Consider the following 17,575-nt stretch of genomic DNA (forward strand, 5'->3'; position numbering starts at 1 on the left):
TTGATCTGGACGAGGTCCCGTGGTTTTTACTTCTTTAAGAGTTTTCCACGTAAAAATCCCTGGTGTGGTGTGGTTTATGTTTTAATTTAGTTCATAACATTATTATTCCATAATTCTGGTTTTTTTCGAGAGGGCTAAATCCAAAGGTTTTGTGCAACGCCCCCAACAAAATCTGATAAGCTGCATGCACTAGGATGACTCCGCACCTAACAGGGGCTTAATTTTTGGTAAAAGGAAATGACGGTTGAGTCCCAACTATAGATTCCAGCATGCCGGCTGCTGTAGCTGATCAGTCATCATATATAATAGCAGTACATGGGGAGGGACAGGTAGCAAATAACTCTCTCTCTCTCTCTCTCTCTCTCTCTCTCTCTCCATATTTTTAACATCTTACAACGAAGAGGTCTGTTTGTTAGTAACACTTTGACTTTCTTCAGTACATTGGAAGAAACTTGAAAAAATTTCAGTGGCTACAAATCAATGGTGATCCTGTTCAATCAGATGCTGCTCCAACATTTTGGTGAGATCCATGATGTGTTTATCTGATGGACCCCAGAGCGTATGCGCCGGGGGGGGCGCGGCGGTGGTGTGCTCCAGAGTCCATCTTTGGCCCTTCTGTTGAAGAATTTGATGTGTCGCTTATTTTCTTTCTGGACATTTATATGTAGGCCGAGTCGAGAGCTTGGAATCTGGGGAGTTTCGAGTCATCCTTGGCAAAGGATCACGGGGGGGACCATTTTCGACCCCCACACAGGAGCGAATCCCATGCTTCACTATACCATGCGCCTGCTGCTGATGCTCAGGACCTGCATATGAGCATATGATAGCCTTACTTACACCTGAAATATATATAATAGCTTTTTGGATTTTCAATTGGTGAGTGGCGAATGCATGAATGATTTCCACTGTAATCCTGGTAATCCATCACCGATCAAAAGAAGCAGCTGAATTGTCATCGTAGTGACCCTTCCAACCATTTCCACTATCAGACCCACTACATGCCGGGTTCTGTATGGGAATGTTCACCAAATCGCCGTCCAGACTCATTTGCTGAACTTCTGCAGACGACAGTATCTTGATGCTCTGAACGCAGTTCACGAATTCTCTGCAGTCAGAAGAAGACAGTACATGAAAATCAAATTATCAGATGAAAAAAAAAAAAAACTGATTTAGTTGTGGTGAAGAATTCAATGCCCAAGTGTTTCAATCTTTCACACAAATTGTGCAATGTTAAACAATATTCCGAAGAACCAAATAGTTTACCCCCACCAGATGGTCCTAGCTATCCAATTGGCCCATGTTAACTGCTGGTTGTAGTAATCCATTTTCACCTGAATGGCTAGGATCATTTGATAGATGAGATATTAAGCATGGACCACCCACGATGAAGCCCACCTGATCCACATTTTATGTTACCAAAAATGTGTGGGCCCCACCTCCATTGTTGGGTGGAAAGAAAAAAATAAGTCACAACACCTTTTGAGCATCATATAATGCAGCTACAAAAAACCAAATAATCTTTATTAACTTTTGTCACTCACTCCCATGGGTCGTCCCCGACAAGTAGGATATCGTTTTCGTGATCCACATACACCAGTTTCCATTCGGTCCTGTGCTGATCTTCCAGCTGCCCTTCTATCCCAAACATGCGCGCAAGATCGCGCCTGAGCTCATCATACCCACTATAACGAGTGACATCGATGGATCTTCCAACAGAACCACGCTTTTGAACCTTCCATGTCGATGGGAAGGGTGGCACAGACAACTCAATGATGTCAGAAGCAAATCAAGGAATGAAAATGGCATGCCGCCTCCAAAGCAAACAATACAGATACACACATATCAATCCATCTCAGCGACCATATATCAAGAGGTTAGGTGTTCAAGCTCCAACAACATTACATTTGAATGATGGGCCCAATGCGGTATCTTGAAAATCACACTTAATGTATGATCCTGCCACCCCAAAATGGCAGCCATTAGATGGACATTTACAATGAAAATTATCACGGTCTAAATTCAAAGGTGAACGTCAGAGGATAGTATCATCCAAATAGTGTGATTACCACATATTCTCCATCAACCATGGGCCCACAATGTGAACACTGGACATGTACAACACCGTACATTACAAGAACCTCAGCAGCAGATGTTGGAGCTGAACATACATTCTAACAAGAGCTAAGAGAGGAAATAGGACTTGATTGACGACAACCCACTTAATTATATGATGGATTTTTGCTCTTGAAAATATATGAAATTCATATTTTCAAGGGCAAGATTGGATTAATAGAATGTAATCGGTTGTAGGTGATCATCCCTTGTGTGAGAAAAAGCTGACTACACATCTTGAAACATCATTAACCACATTAGGAAAAAAGAAAAAAAGAAAAAGAAAAAAAAGAACTGCAAAGCAGGTGGATTGTGAAGTGGCAAACCTTGGTAAATGTCCGCATACGCTGAGGTTGGTTGGCCCACACCCCCCTATTTAGAACCGCACTCTCATTGACCACAGCATCGCTTGAACAACCGGGCTTAAACGACATGTCCCGCACCCCAAACGACTGAGAACTGATTCCCGCTGTAGATAACTCCGTCTCAATGTCTCTCTGATTACTATAACCAGACAGCAAGTTCTGAAGATCCTTCCCAGAGCCAAAGCCCCTTGACAACAGAGCATCTGGTGTTAAACCATCGATGTTAACTCCAAAGAGAAGATTATTTCGTGGGTCTGCTTGAACGTCACCATCCAAACAGAATGCAGGCAAGGATAGACTCTGTTGATCGCCACCGTCCAAACAAAACGAGGTTGCAGATGAGGAAGCATCCAAGTGGTCGGTAGCGGTGCTTCGGTATGCTAGTTGGTCCAATTCTTTCACTGCGGGCGTTTCATTCTTGACCCCAATGTCGGGCTTGCTATGAAGTTTTTGAAGTGGATTATTTGCAGGATGAATTGTGGTTTCCTGATGAGTTCTGTTCAACACACTCGATGAAGACACGTGGCAATTATTGGTAGAAGGTGAGGTTGAACATGATGGGGCATCCCCATTGGTGGGACCCGAATGAGTCCTCACAGGCAAGGAGGGCTTGACCTGACCCAGTAGATGATTCGAGGAGGTTTGCTGCGGTTGGTTTACTGGAGGTGGAGAAAACTGGGTGCTACCAAGCTGCTGCTGTGGCTGCTGCTGTTGCAGCTGTTGTTGAAATTGCTGAGTTTGTTGTTGGTGTGGCAGCTGAGACTGCACACGCGGGCTGAGCTGGGAAAGCAACTGCTGCTGCTGCTGCAATTTCTGCAGCAGCTGAAGCTGAATCTGCTGTTGGGATAGTGGCAGCTGTTGTGGCTGTTGCAGTTGTGGTAATTGTTGCAGTTGTTGTGCTAATAGTTGTTTCTGTTGTTGCTGCTGCTGCTGCTGCTGTGATTTCTGTTGTACTGCTTGCTGCTGAAACTGCAAGTTTTGTTGGACAGGATTCTGGATTGGGCGTGGGAGGTTTTGTTGAAGTTGGGCATTGGGCGCGAGAAACTGCTGCTGCTGTTGCTGAAGCTGAGAATGCATGAGAGGTTGCTGCAGAAGTTGGCTTGGGATCTGAGATTGAGGCAGAGGTTGGTTAATGAATGGTTGTTGTTGCTTTTGCTGCAGTTGATCTACAACGCCCGGATTAACAAGCACTGGTCGCGGTTGCTGCTGCAGTTGTTGCTGTTGTTGTTGTTGTGGTGGTAGTGGTTGATGCAACTGTTGCTGTGACTGTTGTTGATGTAGCTGCTGCTGCTGCAGCTGCTGTGTTTGTTGATGTAGTTGCTGCTGCTGCTGTGTTTGTTGCTGCTGCTGCTGTTGAGGCCATGTGGGAGCTGGCTGCTGAAATTGATTGGGCAAGTGGATTTGTTGATTTGCTTTGGGAAGATTGAAGTCCGAATTCGGCGGAGGCAAGGCATGGGCTTGAAAATTCAGTATCTTTGATGGGTCTTCGGTGGTTTGGTTATTATTGAGTAGGGCTGAGGCAGCCATCGATGGGAAGTATCCCGACTGAGCGGCCGAACCAATCAGCTGAGGGTTCTGCTGCATGCTCATCCATTGGACCAGACTCAAGCCCGGGAAGACCGGGCTCTGAACATCCTTCATGCCCATATCGTCGGCAAGCCATGGCATTGCCCTCTTGAAAGCATTCTCCACTTCGGACTCATCATCTACAAAACCACTCCTATGGACCCTTGGTAAGAAACTATGAAGCACCCAGAAATGGGGATTTCAGAGTGGAAAGCACAAAGCTACTTAACAGCCCATTTGGGTTTTGTTTTCCATGTTTCCAAAACGCTTGCAGGTTCAAAATGAATTCCAGATGCTACATTATGAAATATATCAAAGTAAAGCATAACACACCTGGCATCCCTGGTTGTCTGGGGAACTTGGGTCTGAAAAATGGAGGAGGGCATATATAGAAAGGAGTTGTCACAGGCTCGATCTCCCAAATTGAAACTCGGTTCTGCCGTTCACCAGCTGTTGATTCATCCCAGCCAACCTGTCCAGCCCCATAAACTTATGAATGGCAGGGTACATTAGAATGCCAACAAGACAGTCTTTGTCAACACATAGATTCACTTAACAAATATCGTATGCTGGTTGTTACAAACAATCCAGTTGAGGATTCATACAACTCAAAAGTCAATTAGGAAAAGCTGTATGCCAGTTGTTCTCCACAATATGCACATTTAACCAATGCAAACGGATATGGTGGTGGTAGTAGTAACTCAGGTTATCAGTTCTGTACAAGTGGGGACCACTGTTCTGTGTTACAGACCGTTTATCTACTGGTGGCCACATTAGATGGATGATGATCTAGGCATCTTCTTGATGGACAAACCTATGTTTAGGGCTGCAACTTCGGTTCAGGTCAACCCGAACCTGATTGATGCTTCAGGTCAGGTTGGGCCAGGTTGTCAAGGTCCTCAGTTGGGTTCAGGTTGGAAAAGACCAACCCAATTTGAAAACGGGAAGGTTTTGGGATGAGCAACTTCAGGTCGGATTAGGTCAGATTGGGAATAATTACCTGTATTTGGGCCAGTTGAGTTAAGAGTATAGAGGCTTCGATTGGGTTCAGGTACGGCACCTCGGGCGGGAACTCAGGTCAGGTCAGGTTGCAGGTTGGATTGTCCGAGAGCAGGACAGTTTCAGTACTTTCAGGTTGACCCTCAACCCAACCCAATCTGCCCAAGTAGCAACCCTACCTATGATGGCTGGCCATTAGATTGTTAAGGGGGAAAGATTGGATGGAAGGAATCTTCCAAGCGGAGATTTAAGGGGCACGGTCCATCTATCATGGGGCCCATCAAATCAGCAGTCTGTATAACCAAACCAATGACAGGCTCCACTTTTACAAACTGGAAATCTCGGCATACTTGTACATTCTCGGGCATAATCCACATCATACCACGAAAACAGACACGTAACTAAGCCTCCACCATAAATTCAGGTATGGTCTAACACAGTGCGCATGTACATTTGCACATCAAAAGACATAATCTAACAGTACATTTGAGATTATAATGTAAACCTGAAGCTTGCGCCACTCTGAATTCTTCCATCGTACTGGATCAAGATCACTGATGCCTGTAATGGTGCCCATATATCTGCGGACTCCTGATTCCTCAGTTTCGAACATCATCCTGAACCGCATACCAAGGGAAACTTGGTGGTACATTGCTTTATTGTACTTGGCTAAGGGAATCACGAACTCAGAAGGACTTGCTCTGCAAAAGCGTAAGTGAAGTTTTGTTAAATTATGTCAATCTGACATTTATTGATGGAATTACATGGTCCTCCAGATGAGGATCTGCACTGTATCCTTTGGTTTACAGTTCATACCAGAGGGGGTACATGAGTAAGTGATCCAGACCATTGATCTGATGGTCCACACCATGGATGAACCATGTCTCCAAAATCAAAATCTCATGGACTAGATCTAGCCATCCAATCTTTGGTCTTTTTTACTTAAATAAGGACCGTTGTTATATCTCCTTTTATTAACGATATATTTGCAGGGCACAAAAGAAGAGTTGGGTATCTTACCATTAAAGATGATACCATCATGTGTCGTAATGACCCTCACAATCCAATTGATTTTATCAAATCAATCTTAAAATGTTGCGAAGTCTCTGGTTTTTTCAGTTCAACTATAGTACGAGTGCCACAGACGAATTGGAACGGGAGGGACGGAGGTGAAAGATTTCCATTCTATGTTGGGATGCGAAGCAGTTTCAATCCCTATGAATTATCTAGGTTTTCCTCCTGGATAAAACCCTAAATCTTTAGTCACTTGGGACCTGACTGTAGAAAGGTTTGAAAAGAAATTGGCAACTTGGAAGAGATCTCATTTACTGCCCAGGGATCTCATTGCACACATCAAGTCCACCCAATGTATTAACTTTCTCTTTTCAAGATCCCCATTGAAATTCAAAGAGTCCTTTTTTGTTTTGTTTTTTAGACCACAAATATCATCTTTGTTGAGACGAAAGTCCAAAACTGAAAGGAAGGAGGTATTGTTAGTAGTAGGATCAAGCAAAGAAATTGGCTCCTTATGGTGAAGTGGTGGCGGCATTTTGGCAAGGAGATGGGAAGAGGTTGGTCTCTAGGAATAGGAATGAGCAGTAAACGATCTTCCATCTGGAAACCCATCCCTTATTTTGGAAGTTCTTTTAATGGCACGGGGCATCTAAGGTCATGAATGTCAGTAAATGATACAATATTGGGTTGTACTGAACACGTGTTGGAGGATGCATATATATATATATATATAAAGAAAAAGAAACTAACTTTTTTGTGTGTACTTGTGTTTTGAACATGCATTCAATGGTTCACTAGACCATTCTTTAATAAGAATGTGGTTTATCAACTTGACCTATTGAAAGCCAACAAATAGGCTCTAATTGAGCCCAAACCAAGCATGATTTAGTGGATTAGGGCCAATTATATTGGAATACAACAACAACAACAACAACAACAACCAAAAAAAAAAAGGATTAAAAAAATGAAAAGAAGTGATGGTTCACCCTTTCTCAATTTTTCCCAAAAATGGACCTTTTTTTGTTGAATGGTAATGATGACATTTAATAAAAGGAGCCCCAAATGGCTCAAAAAAGCAAACAGCAACTACAGCCCATACAAGGATTTATATATATATATATATATATATATAAAACAATGGCCCTAAGATATGGCGAAATCAAAATTTGGCCTCATTTCCCATAACTCACTCTCTCTTTTTGCCGTGGGGCACTTTTTGAATTTTTTTAGAACAAAAATGTCATTCTGCCAACTTTTCATTCATACGGCAAAAGCTTATCTCGGAAGTTGAAAAGATTTTTTCAAATAAAAGAGTGTGGGTCCCACTAAATCAAGATTTGGCTCACTCAATGGGAGATCTAATCTCTTCATTTTATTCGGGGCATCTTGAGACCTCGAAGGGCATTGATTTCATCTTTATCTGAGCCCTTTGTGGCATCCCCAAATGGAGATAACGGTGGCCTTCCTTTCCGAATTGTTTCCTCTAGTGTGGTCCACCCTTGATGTCCTCTTCCCTCATTCTTGGGGCCATGCCTTGAAATTAAATCTACATTCAAATGGTCGGAGTGGATTTCACTAACAAGAACTCAGCTTAGGCTAAGGATCTCTATTATGCATTTCCAACAATATCCCCATTGAGCTTGGTCCAAGGTCGCCAGGTGGGATCCACAGTGGCAAGGTGCAATCCACACTGGCCACCCTTCAAAAAAACTAAAAAAAATAAAAATAAAAATCCACAAACCTCCTTCCTTGTGCAATCTCCTCTTCATACTCGCCAAAAAAACAAACAAACTCCATATTCTTACCTCTAGCCGCCATAGTCGAATGGTGAAACAAGTGACTTTCAGGCCTTAAAGTTGATGTGGGTCCCACAATGAAGTGAATAGTTCGTTGGAGGCTCGCTAGAGAGTGACCGGAGAGTAGTGGCCCTGCACAACTACCTTCCAACTATCGGAACTTTCAGAATGCTTGGGGGTCCCTCTCTAGAATTTTTTTTTTAAAAAGTCACTGGAAATATGCTGAAATGGAGAGAATGTTGCCGAAATTTGGAGGAATGAGTCCCATAGAGGTGGCAACAATGGTCTCCAATGGCTTCTGCGGTGGTGGTCCCCTCTCTCATAATTTTTTTTAAAAAAAAATCAGAAATACACGAATGGGGTCCGAGGTTAGGTCATGGCCCCACATATAGGACAAGTTTTATGAGGCCCATTGTTACTTCTTACTGAATTCCCCTCCGACCATTCGAAAGGAGAATTAATTTCAAGGTATGGCCCCAAGAATGAGTGAAGAAGACATCAGTGGTGGACCACACCAGAGGAAAAAGCTCGAAAAAGAAAAGAAGCCACCTTCATCTCCATTTAGGGGCCATACAGGGCTCGGATGAAGATGAAATCAACGTCTACTGAAGTCTCAGGATACCACGAATGAAATGAACGGATCGGATTTCTTTTTTTTGTGAGAACCATTCTCTCTTTTTTTTCTTTTTTTTCTTTTTTTAAATGCTTTTCAACTTCCAAGACAAGCTACCGCTATATGTTCCGGCAGCTGACAAAATGACACTTTTGTCCTTGAAAAATTCAAAAAGTGCCCTAGGGAAAAAAAAAAAAAGATTTATGGGAACTGAGGCCAAAACCTTGATTTCGTCTTCATCATACCTTAGGGCCATTGTTATTAAAAATCCCCCATACAACAAAGACCAATCACTTTGGTTAAAACCCTTGCTACATGAGACCTACCCTATAACGTCCAACTTAGCCCTCTAATAAACATCCGACTCCAACCCACTTTCGTTTTAGAAGCACCGACTATTCCTCTCCCCCTAAATTGCCCAAATCATAGCCACTAAAACTAACCTCCAGACCACCATATCCTTTTTTCCCGATCCCCCCTCCATGGCAAGCTAAGAAAAGGCCTTCAATGGATCTTGGCATCACCCAAGGCCATCTAAAACAAGGAATCTCTCCCAAACCATCCGAGAAAATGGACAATAGATGAACAAGTGATCAACAGTTTAGGCATCCCTTATACACACTACACAATAATTGGGAATTGCCATCAATCTTTTTTGAAAGTTATCAATTGTAAGAATCCTGTTTCTACCGACGCGCCAAGCAAAATTCGTTATCTTAGGAAGGGCTCCATTGGACCAAGTGAAGGCCAAAAGACCTTTACAATCTTCTGAAGAAAGGGCACACAACATCTTGTAAAAGGAGTAGATAGAGAAGCAACCCGACTACTCCAAAGACCACATTAGCGAGACTCCCTCCAATGATGGCTTGAAGTGCTTAAGCTACTCTAGAAGCCGAATGAAGTCCCCTGCTTCTTCATCAGATAGGTTACTTTGGCAGGGCGGAGACCAAACAACTGCATCGCCGGAGATAGAATAACAACAATCAATGGTCATATTCAAATCCGTAAAGCCTGGCTTAACATCAGAAAATCTATTTAAAGCAAACACTCCCCAATCCATAAATCACCCAAAACCAGATCCTCTTCCCATCACCATAAGATAATCGGACCCCCTGCTCAAACCTATATTCCAAGCTAAGAACCCTCCACAATCCAGAGGCTCTATACAAAGGCAAGGCCTTCCCCCACCAACCCCCTACCTGAACACCGTTTTTACTAGCAATCACCATTCTCCACATCCTTTCTTCTTCCATCCTGAACCTCCGTAACCATTTGCCAAGAGCATCTTATTCATATGCACAAGGTTCCTTATGTCACATCCCCTTTCCCTATAAGGTATGCATAGTTAATCCCACCATAGAAGGTGAAACTTATGCTTCACTTCAGCACAATGCCACATGAAATCCCACCTCGACCTTTCCAACCTCCCCAATACCAATGTTAAACATCTAAAAAGAGACATGAAGTAGATTGGAAGATTTAACATAACAACTCTGATCAACATGATCCTTCCTCCTAACAAGAGGTGCCAACTCTTCCACCTTGATAGCTTCCTTTCAACCCTTTCAACAAACTTATCCCACAGGTGCTTCGCTGGCTTGCCAATACAAACGGAGAGGAGAGCCCAAGATAAGTGAAGGGAATGATTCGACTCGACACCCAAAAATATCCGCCGAACTCGCCACATCTTCGCTAGGAATGATTTCCAAAGTAACCACTTGCTCTAAAAGCTCAAACTGATAGAGCTTGGCGAATCAATCCCTTTATCTCATAGCCCAGGCCCCACATCCCATAGGTTAGGTCCTCAGCCAAACCCCCCTCGTGGGCCTCACATCACATGGGTTCCGCATCACACAAGTCACCCGCCTCACATGAGTCGCCCACCCCGAGTGTGCCCCTGCATCCCAAAGGCCACCCCACTCGAGCTCAATTTGAAAATGCCCCTTCATTATCTTCTATTCATTGAATCCCACTCAATATTTTGTTTTAATCCAAAAATAGGCCTAGATCTAGTCTAAAGTGAGCTTCGAAGCTCCAAGGATGAAATGGGAAAATGATTATAAAATTATTATTTAAAAAAAGAAGAAGAAGAATTATTATTATTTTTTAGGGGGGGGGGGGGGGGGTATCAAAAGAACCTTTGTTCTATCTTGTGGACTTATGGATGGAGGGAATGGTGGGCTAGTTTTATGGAAAATGCTTCAATATGCGATCTTGTTGGGTATTTGGAAAGAAGAAACAATAGAACTTTACAAGATAACTCTTTGAGCAGATCATAACTGGCTTCCAAAATCAGGAAATATTTGATAAATTGAGGACACGTTGCAGAAGAATTTAAAGAGACTCCTACATGTGAGCTGTTGCATGATTGTAGAGAGCTATCCATGATCATCATATGCCGCCATTACGAGGTTATTGGACTGCCCCCTCTATGAGCACAGTTCAATCAAGTTCTCTTTGTTTCTTTTTTTTGGCCAGCTAGTGTCCGAACTTCCAATAGGTTGGTCTTGTTAGCCATCAAAACAGAATTGCAATCATTGATGTAGGTGGATCCCTAACAGTGTAGAGGAACACACATTTGACTGCCTGGGCTATTGGAATTGTTCCCCACGTTGAGATCTTGCTGTTATCTTTGATGGCATAAGCACGTGTGCCTGTGGTGGATATTAGAGTTCACCATATTCCTAGAGAGACTAAGAATATCGTAGATTTTCTTGCCAAGGAAGGTGTATGTAGATCTTCTCTTTGTATAGGGACTCTTATCCATCATCTTGATGGATCTTCGTACTTTTTAGCCTTATGGACTCTCCTTCAATAAAATATTTGTTACTGATAGACAAAACTAAGGGTTAGAATAGGATTATCCCATTGAAGGAATTTTTGAGAAACGGTCCATCCACTTTGGGATCCATCTTACCAATGGTCTAGATCACCAACCTTGGGTCCTACAAGTACGAACTGAAGACCCAAAGATGCTGTAAATGCCCTCTGGCCGAGGATTATATAGTTCCACAAGTTACAAAAATATTCCTTTAACAACAAAAACAACAATTTAAAGATCACTCAGACCATCTAGGGCTCTCAACGAATCAGGTCCTATGGTACCCATACCCAGGCTAACCGGGTTCAAGTCTTGCCAGGCCCAGGTCTCGTTCTTTAAGACTTGGAGTTGGATTCACTTGGGTTCAGGTACCCGTCACCCATCGGGTCTTAGGATCTAAGCTTCGAGTTGGGTTTAGGACAATAAGAGCATTTACATGGTTGGGCCCACTCAAATGGATGGATTAGATCACACACATATGTGATGCTTTGACACATGCATGGTGTGTAAAACACTCTCTAACATGTTTGTGGCCTAGAAAGCCTCACTTCGTGGTTAGAATGATCATATTATGTAAACCAAGTGGACCCGACCCGATCCGATTTTAACCAGGTCCAAGTTTATGGACCTGACCCAGACCCAGCTAGACCTGGTTTTAACTGGGTCCAAGAAGGTGAGACCTGAAACTGATCCGATTTGTTAATGGGTCCAAAAAAGGGCGACCCGGAACCATTAAAATGAATCCACATACCCATTGATAGCCCTAAGACCATTCCTCAGTCAGTAGTACCTTGGGTTGTAAAATATTGTAAAGGGGCTGTTATTTGCTGCAGCATGAGCAGCAGCAGCGAGGATTCCAATATGCATGCTATCACTAGATAAGACTGAAGACGACAGAGCTGGTTGCTGTCTGTTGGCACGTCTTATACCCAAGAGAAGCTGGGACTTTTCATCACTGCAAACAGAAGCAGATAACCACAACGGTCTTACTCAGGACTGAATAAAATGCCGAACTGAAGATTACTTATGGAATCATTTTCACCTACCGTATGAAAAGGACGGAATCACCAGCAAAGAGTCTCTTTGTGCTGACAAACACACTCCAACCAGTAGTGAGAAGATGCCTTTTTGGTTGACCTGTGAATTATGTTCAAGCATGGATATCCACAAAATAAGACACTAGGGTAGGGATAAAACAGTAAAAGATGAGATGAGGCAAAGAACTCGTCTTGGAAATAAACATTTGTGGACAAATTAAGCCGGATTTTTTTATTTTTTTATTTTTTAAAAAGGAAGGTCAACACTTCTGCACCATCACAAGCCAATCCAGACCAATCATCTAGCATCCTTGTGCTTCAAGACTACAAGCCAATGATCGCACTGATCAGAGAGCTTCATTTTCCATTCATGCTGAAATCTGGAAATTGTTTTTAACCCATTTTTGTCTAGACAGTGAGGATCTGTGACCGGTGAGTTTTTTGCATGTGTCTCAGCTATGGTGGGACCTTCTAGATGAATGGCATTGATCGCCTCATGGGGAGGCAAAGAGCAAGTCTCCTTAATATTACTCTCAATATACACACTCCAGAGCATCACCCTCCATATTTGCTGATCCTCTATACCACATTTTGGTATACAATGTTTGGCCACTCAATATGCACTCACATTGAACCAAGGACAGTAAAAGGCAATAAACTCGTATAAATAGACTGCCATTTGGCAACTAAGGAGACACTTTCTCCACCATGATGGTCCTGATTCAATACCATTAAGTATACTTTTGGAAAGTTGATTAACATATGTAAACACTAGAAATAACTCATTTGAATGTTTCATAGCTGTCTTTAAAAGTAGGCACAAAATAACAAATAACCTTCTTGAAAGGCCTTGAAAAAACAAAAAACAAAAAAATAAAAATAAAAATAAAATGAGGGGAATAACATGTCTCTTAAAATTCTTTCTTTTAAAACTGTGAAAATGCTCTCATTCCTTCACCTGTTTGATAGGCAGCAAATAAGCATGCTCCCATCCAGGTTCTAATTCCCCTTTTCAATACCATGAAATCAATCAAGATAACTCTAAATGTGTAAGGCAAAAATTCCAGAAGGGCACCTTATCTTCCTAATCAGTCATCAAACATATTACATTCTCAAGCTTTGGTAAGAAACAAATTCGATGACGACAAAAGTATTGACATCCTGAACCAATATAACTCCATCGTGGATCATTAGTTGTCCTTCTATACATTTAGGCCAGAATAAGAATGATAAAAGAATTCAATCAGAGAACACAAAAGGACAAAAAAATTTCAGTCAGGACTGCCAAAACCACCAAGTCTTCTATGTTCTGTAAGCTTTGCCAAAGTAACTTGAATGCATGATAAATCAAGGATCAAAAGAAGATGGAAAAGAAAAAACAGTGTAGGAAAGGAGCATATGGCATACCACGATAAATATGTCTGAATGTCCATGCAGCATCATGCAAGTCTCTTGCCACTAGCTCCTGAGCTGGTGGTTGCATTGAAAAATCCTACAAAACAACTTTCCTCATAAGCACTAAAACATGTAGAATATTTTGAGGAATTATAGCATCGTAAGACGTCTAAATTTGTGACAATAAGCAAATATTTTGAGGAATTGCACATACAAGAGGTGGGAAGATCTTCTCTGCTGCACGACGGGGTACAGAAAATCCACCATGGGTGCTTGTGTCACTAGCCGTAAGTGTTTTACAGAAGAACTCAGCAGGTTGCTTGCTTTGCTTGAGGCCCAAATCCGATGCCAGCAATGCTTCGTTGTCATACTATTGAGAACATGGTTTAAAAGGTACCCACAAATAATAAGGAGAAAACGTAAACCATAAGAAAAAGAAATAAAAATCAACTTTTAGGATGCATTTAAATGCCTTTTTGAAACTGAAGTGCAATTCATCTAATTCATAACAGAGGAAATGACCATAGCACGAGGGTCATGAGTTTAATTCACATGGACAACCAAACCCTTTATTGCAGCTCCATGTGTTCAAGTTGGACTTGAAATGACAGTAACCACAACTACGGGCTAGTCACTCATTAGGGAATAGTGATGAAGTGCTAGTCCCATTTTGGTCACCTATTCCTAATTAAATTGAATTATTGCAATTCAAATTCTACTGAATATCCAAAAGCAGCCTTAAAGATCAGAAGAACATCAAGTGTATTTTCCGACCTACTTTATTTACAGGCTGAAGAGTCATCTGTGCATAAACTTCATCTGTTTCAACGTCAGCCTGATCGAAACAGAAGGTGAGTAATTCAACAAAAAAAAATCACATGAAAAAGCAGTCACGTGGAAACTTTCATACATGCAGTGTGACACTGTGAAGCATACAAATCAACTTAGATGGAAGTGAGGGATAGTTTGGGATGCCATCAGTCTCCTTTTGCATTGAAGCCGCAACCTGACATCAGTGTCCAACAAGAACTCTTTAAGAAACCGAGATTTTGGAGATGGAATCTCTTATTGATTAACGGCCAAAAAACATACCTGTTCGCTGTGACCTTGCGGGAAGTAAACCACGAGACTTCCCACTGGAGGCAATGACACAAGTGGTCCCGCACAAGCATGCCATAACTCTGAATTGATACTTTTTTTCTGTCCTGTTTCCACATGCACAAGAAAATTCCGACATTATGTAAACAACAAAACTCAAGAGAAAAAGCACAGTTTTAGACAAATTTTAAGCTCCAACTCTTCCACATTCTTTACCCAGACAAGGGAACAAAGGGATGTACATGACTTGCATTATAAAAAAAATAATAATAATTAAAATAAATAAAATAAAAAATAAAAAAAACTGTACAACTTGGCCATATGCTTAATGGATTCAAAAGTAAGACATGTATAGGTTTCTCTAGGAAAGGCTTGTGATGGAGGTGAGTACCCATTCCGTAGATCTAGTTAGGTATAGCATGAAAGTCATAAATACACATGGATGCTTCAAATCTTGTGTTGCTCTAGCAAAAAATTTGGCGTCTTAATGAACTATCTATTATGAAAGTGGTTGGAATCAAACAAAAACAATTTCAGAATAAATTCCTAGATCGAGACATCTCTTTTCTCTTTTATTTTATTTTCTTAGTTTTTCTGTTTCGACTTCATTCGATGGATCATTCCTCCAGAAATTCATAGGACATTAATTTTTTTACAAATTAAGCAAAACCACAAAGGGGGGAAGAACACTCCAAATTTATATAAAGATGGCGAGCTGGAACCTGGAGAAGCATTCAAATTCCTACAAACTAAGCAAAACCCATCAAATTTCAATCCACCATGCAAAGCCAAAAATTGCTGAAACATTCAAATTCCTACAATTTAAGCAAAACCCATCAAATTTCAGTCCATAAGGCAAGCCGAAACTTACTGAAAAACTCAAATATCTACAAATTAATCAAACTCCAATCCCAATAATTTACAAAAAAAAAAAAAAAAAAGGAAAAGTGTTGAGAGTGAAAAAACAGTTCTTTGCAAATTCTTCACCCATAATCCAAGCTCTGAATCTCACGCAACATTCAAAATCCAACAAATTATGAAAAACCCATCAACCGAAAACTAAATAGAGAAAGAAAAAGTCTTTTCGAAAGAAAATTCCATCCATAATTCAAGCCGAAACTCGCAAAACCTTCGATTTTCTACAAATGAAACAAAACCAATCAATTCAGAAAAAAATCCAAAATTTTCGACTGATAATTGAAGCCACGTAGCCTGGAAAAAAATCAAATTCCTACAAAATTACGCAAAACCCATCCCCCAAAGATAAAAACAAAACCCCAAAAAACCCAGAAGCGCAAATCCAAAACCGATAAAAAAAATTAAATATAAAAAGCTCTAAAAATCATCAAATCCTACTAAAAAAACAACCTTCTCCCAAATCCGCTGAAAAACCGTTCGACGCTGGAGCCTTCATTTCTGAAGATTCCTCGAACTAGATTCTACCAAAATTTCTTCAACAGTACACGGAAACTCCCCCAATTCCGTTTCCAGTCTCTACTTGCAGGATCTCCCCATCTCCGTAATTACCCTCATTCCAACCACTTTTTTTACAAGAACACCCGAATCGGATCTCCGAAGATTTTCGAAACCCTAATTCCCAAAACTCGATGAATGATTTCTTCTTCTTCCGAATTTTCAAAACCCTAATTGCATCTGCGATCTTCGTCACTCTATCGGAATTACAGAAATGCCCTCCGGGAAGGACTCGGGGCTGTAATTCCCGAGACTTTCGAGGGCAAGGTTATTGGAATTCCGATGCCGGAGCTGGGACGGAAGTAACCAGAAGTCTGACTCTTTCCGCCTGAAATCTAACGCTCTCTGCCGGAGACAAAGACGAGGTTGATTTGGGATTGGGAGCCGACATGAAAATGACTGCAAAGGGTTTCAACTTAAAAATCAGAGAGCTGATATCGTAGTCCGCTGGCGTACTGAAGTAAGTTAGTAGCATGCTAGCTGGCCCACCTGTATTGATGATCGAAACGGTTCGTGAGGTGGGCCCCACAACGGAAAAATATTTTGAATCGATAAAAGTTGTCTAATATTTCGGTACGTGTATGATTATGGAACCGAGTATATATTTCGTTAGGATCAGCTTTTCAGGAAAAAGGGGAGCCGTCCATTTCTTATATGTGTGGGCCCTACCTCCTGCAGTGGGTCCCTCGCTGATCGACGCGGCTCAGCTGGTCGGCTACGATTTTAGCCTGCCACGCTGGAAATGCAGGCGTGTGCCGGTCTGCTCTCAGACAAATTCCCTTCCATCCTCCAATTCCGATCGCGTTCACACGGAGAAAATGATATTGTGCTGGCGGCACGGAAGTTGTATTCAGCACCTTCGTAGAGGCACACGTGTCATGTATTGTCCTGATCAGGACCGTTGATCTGGTGAGATATCGTGTAAATGGGCCATAACACTGAAATTGAAGGATTGGGATTTCTGGGTCATCCGATCGATGTCATGAGAAAGAAACGGTTAGAGGACTGTCCACATTCAACCTGAAAATCTCCTAACAAATGGGCGGTTGGAGATCTCCAAATTTTTTACTTTTAGCCGATCCGGGCGGTGGGCCACCAGATCAACAGTCTTGATTATAGAGCTGCAGGAGGGCGTCTACGGCGCGAGTGCATAATATCACATATCATCTTCCATGAGGAATGCCAGGTGTACGCGCTTGCGTCATGTGCGAGAGAAGCTTCCCTGAAGCACGTGCCGAAACACGAGTACGAGATCAGTACCATTCGTCTGGGTTGATGGGATGACT

The 17,575-nt window shown here is 41.9% G+C and overlaps 1 protein-coding gene across 2 annotated transcripts; it reads right to left on the minus strand.

Moving 5' to 3' along the window:
- Window positions 1–824: 824 nt before the first annotated feature.
- On the minus strand, window positions 825–16,663 carry LOC131251762 (auxin response factor 16-like). 2 transcript variants are annotated; one of them, XM_058252698.1, is made up of 13 exons: window positions 16,185–16,663; window positions 14,811–14,923; window positions 14,629–14,724; window positions 14,497–14,553; window positions 13,933–14,088; window positions 13,731–13,815; window positions 12,333–12,423; window positions 12,077–12,241; window positions 5,548–5,743; window positions 4,377–4,515; window positions 2,439–4,183; window positions 1,542–1,732; window positions 825–1,105 (listed from the first exon to the last, which is right to left on the minus strand). In XM_058252698.1, the coding sequence occupies exons 1-13, from the start codon at window positions 16,228–16,230 to the stop codon at window positions 925–927; spliced, it is 3,261 nt and encodes a 1,086-aa protein (XP_058108681.1). In that variant the 5' UTR covers window positions 16,231–16,663; the 3' UTR covers window positions 825–924. The 2 variants fall into 2 exon arrangements, with proteins under 2 accessions (XP_058108681.1, XP_058108682.1); XM_058252699.1 differs by lacking the exon at window positions 1,542–1,732.
- Window positions 16,664–17,575: the final 912 nt, after the last annotated feature.

The sequence above is a fragment of the Magnolia sinica genome, chromosome 7 (genome assembly GCF_029962835.1).
Source record: "Magnolia sinica isolate HGM2019 chromosome 7, MsV1, whole genome shotgun sequence".
Classification (NCBI taxonomy): domain Eukaryota; kingdom Viridiplantae; phylum Streptophyta; class Magnoliopsida; order Magnoliales; family Magnoliaceae; genus Magnolia; species Magnolia sinica.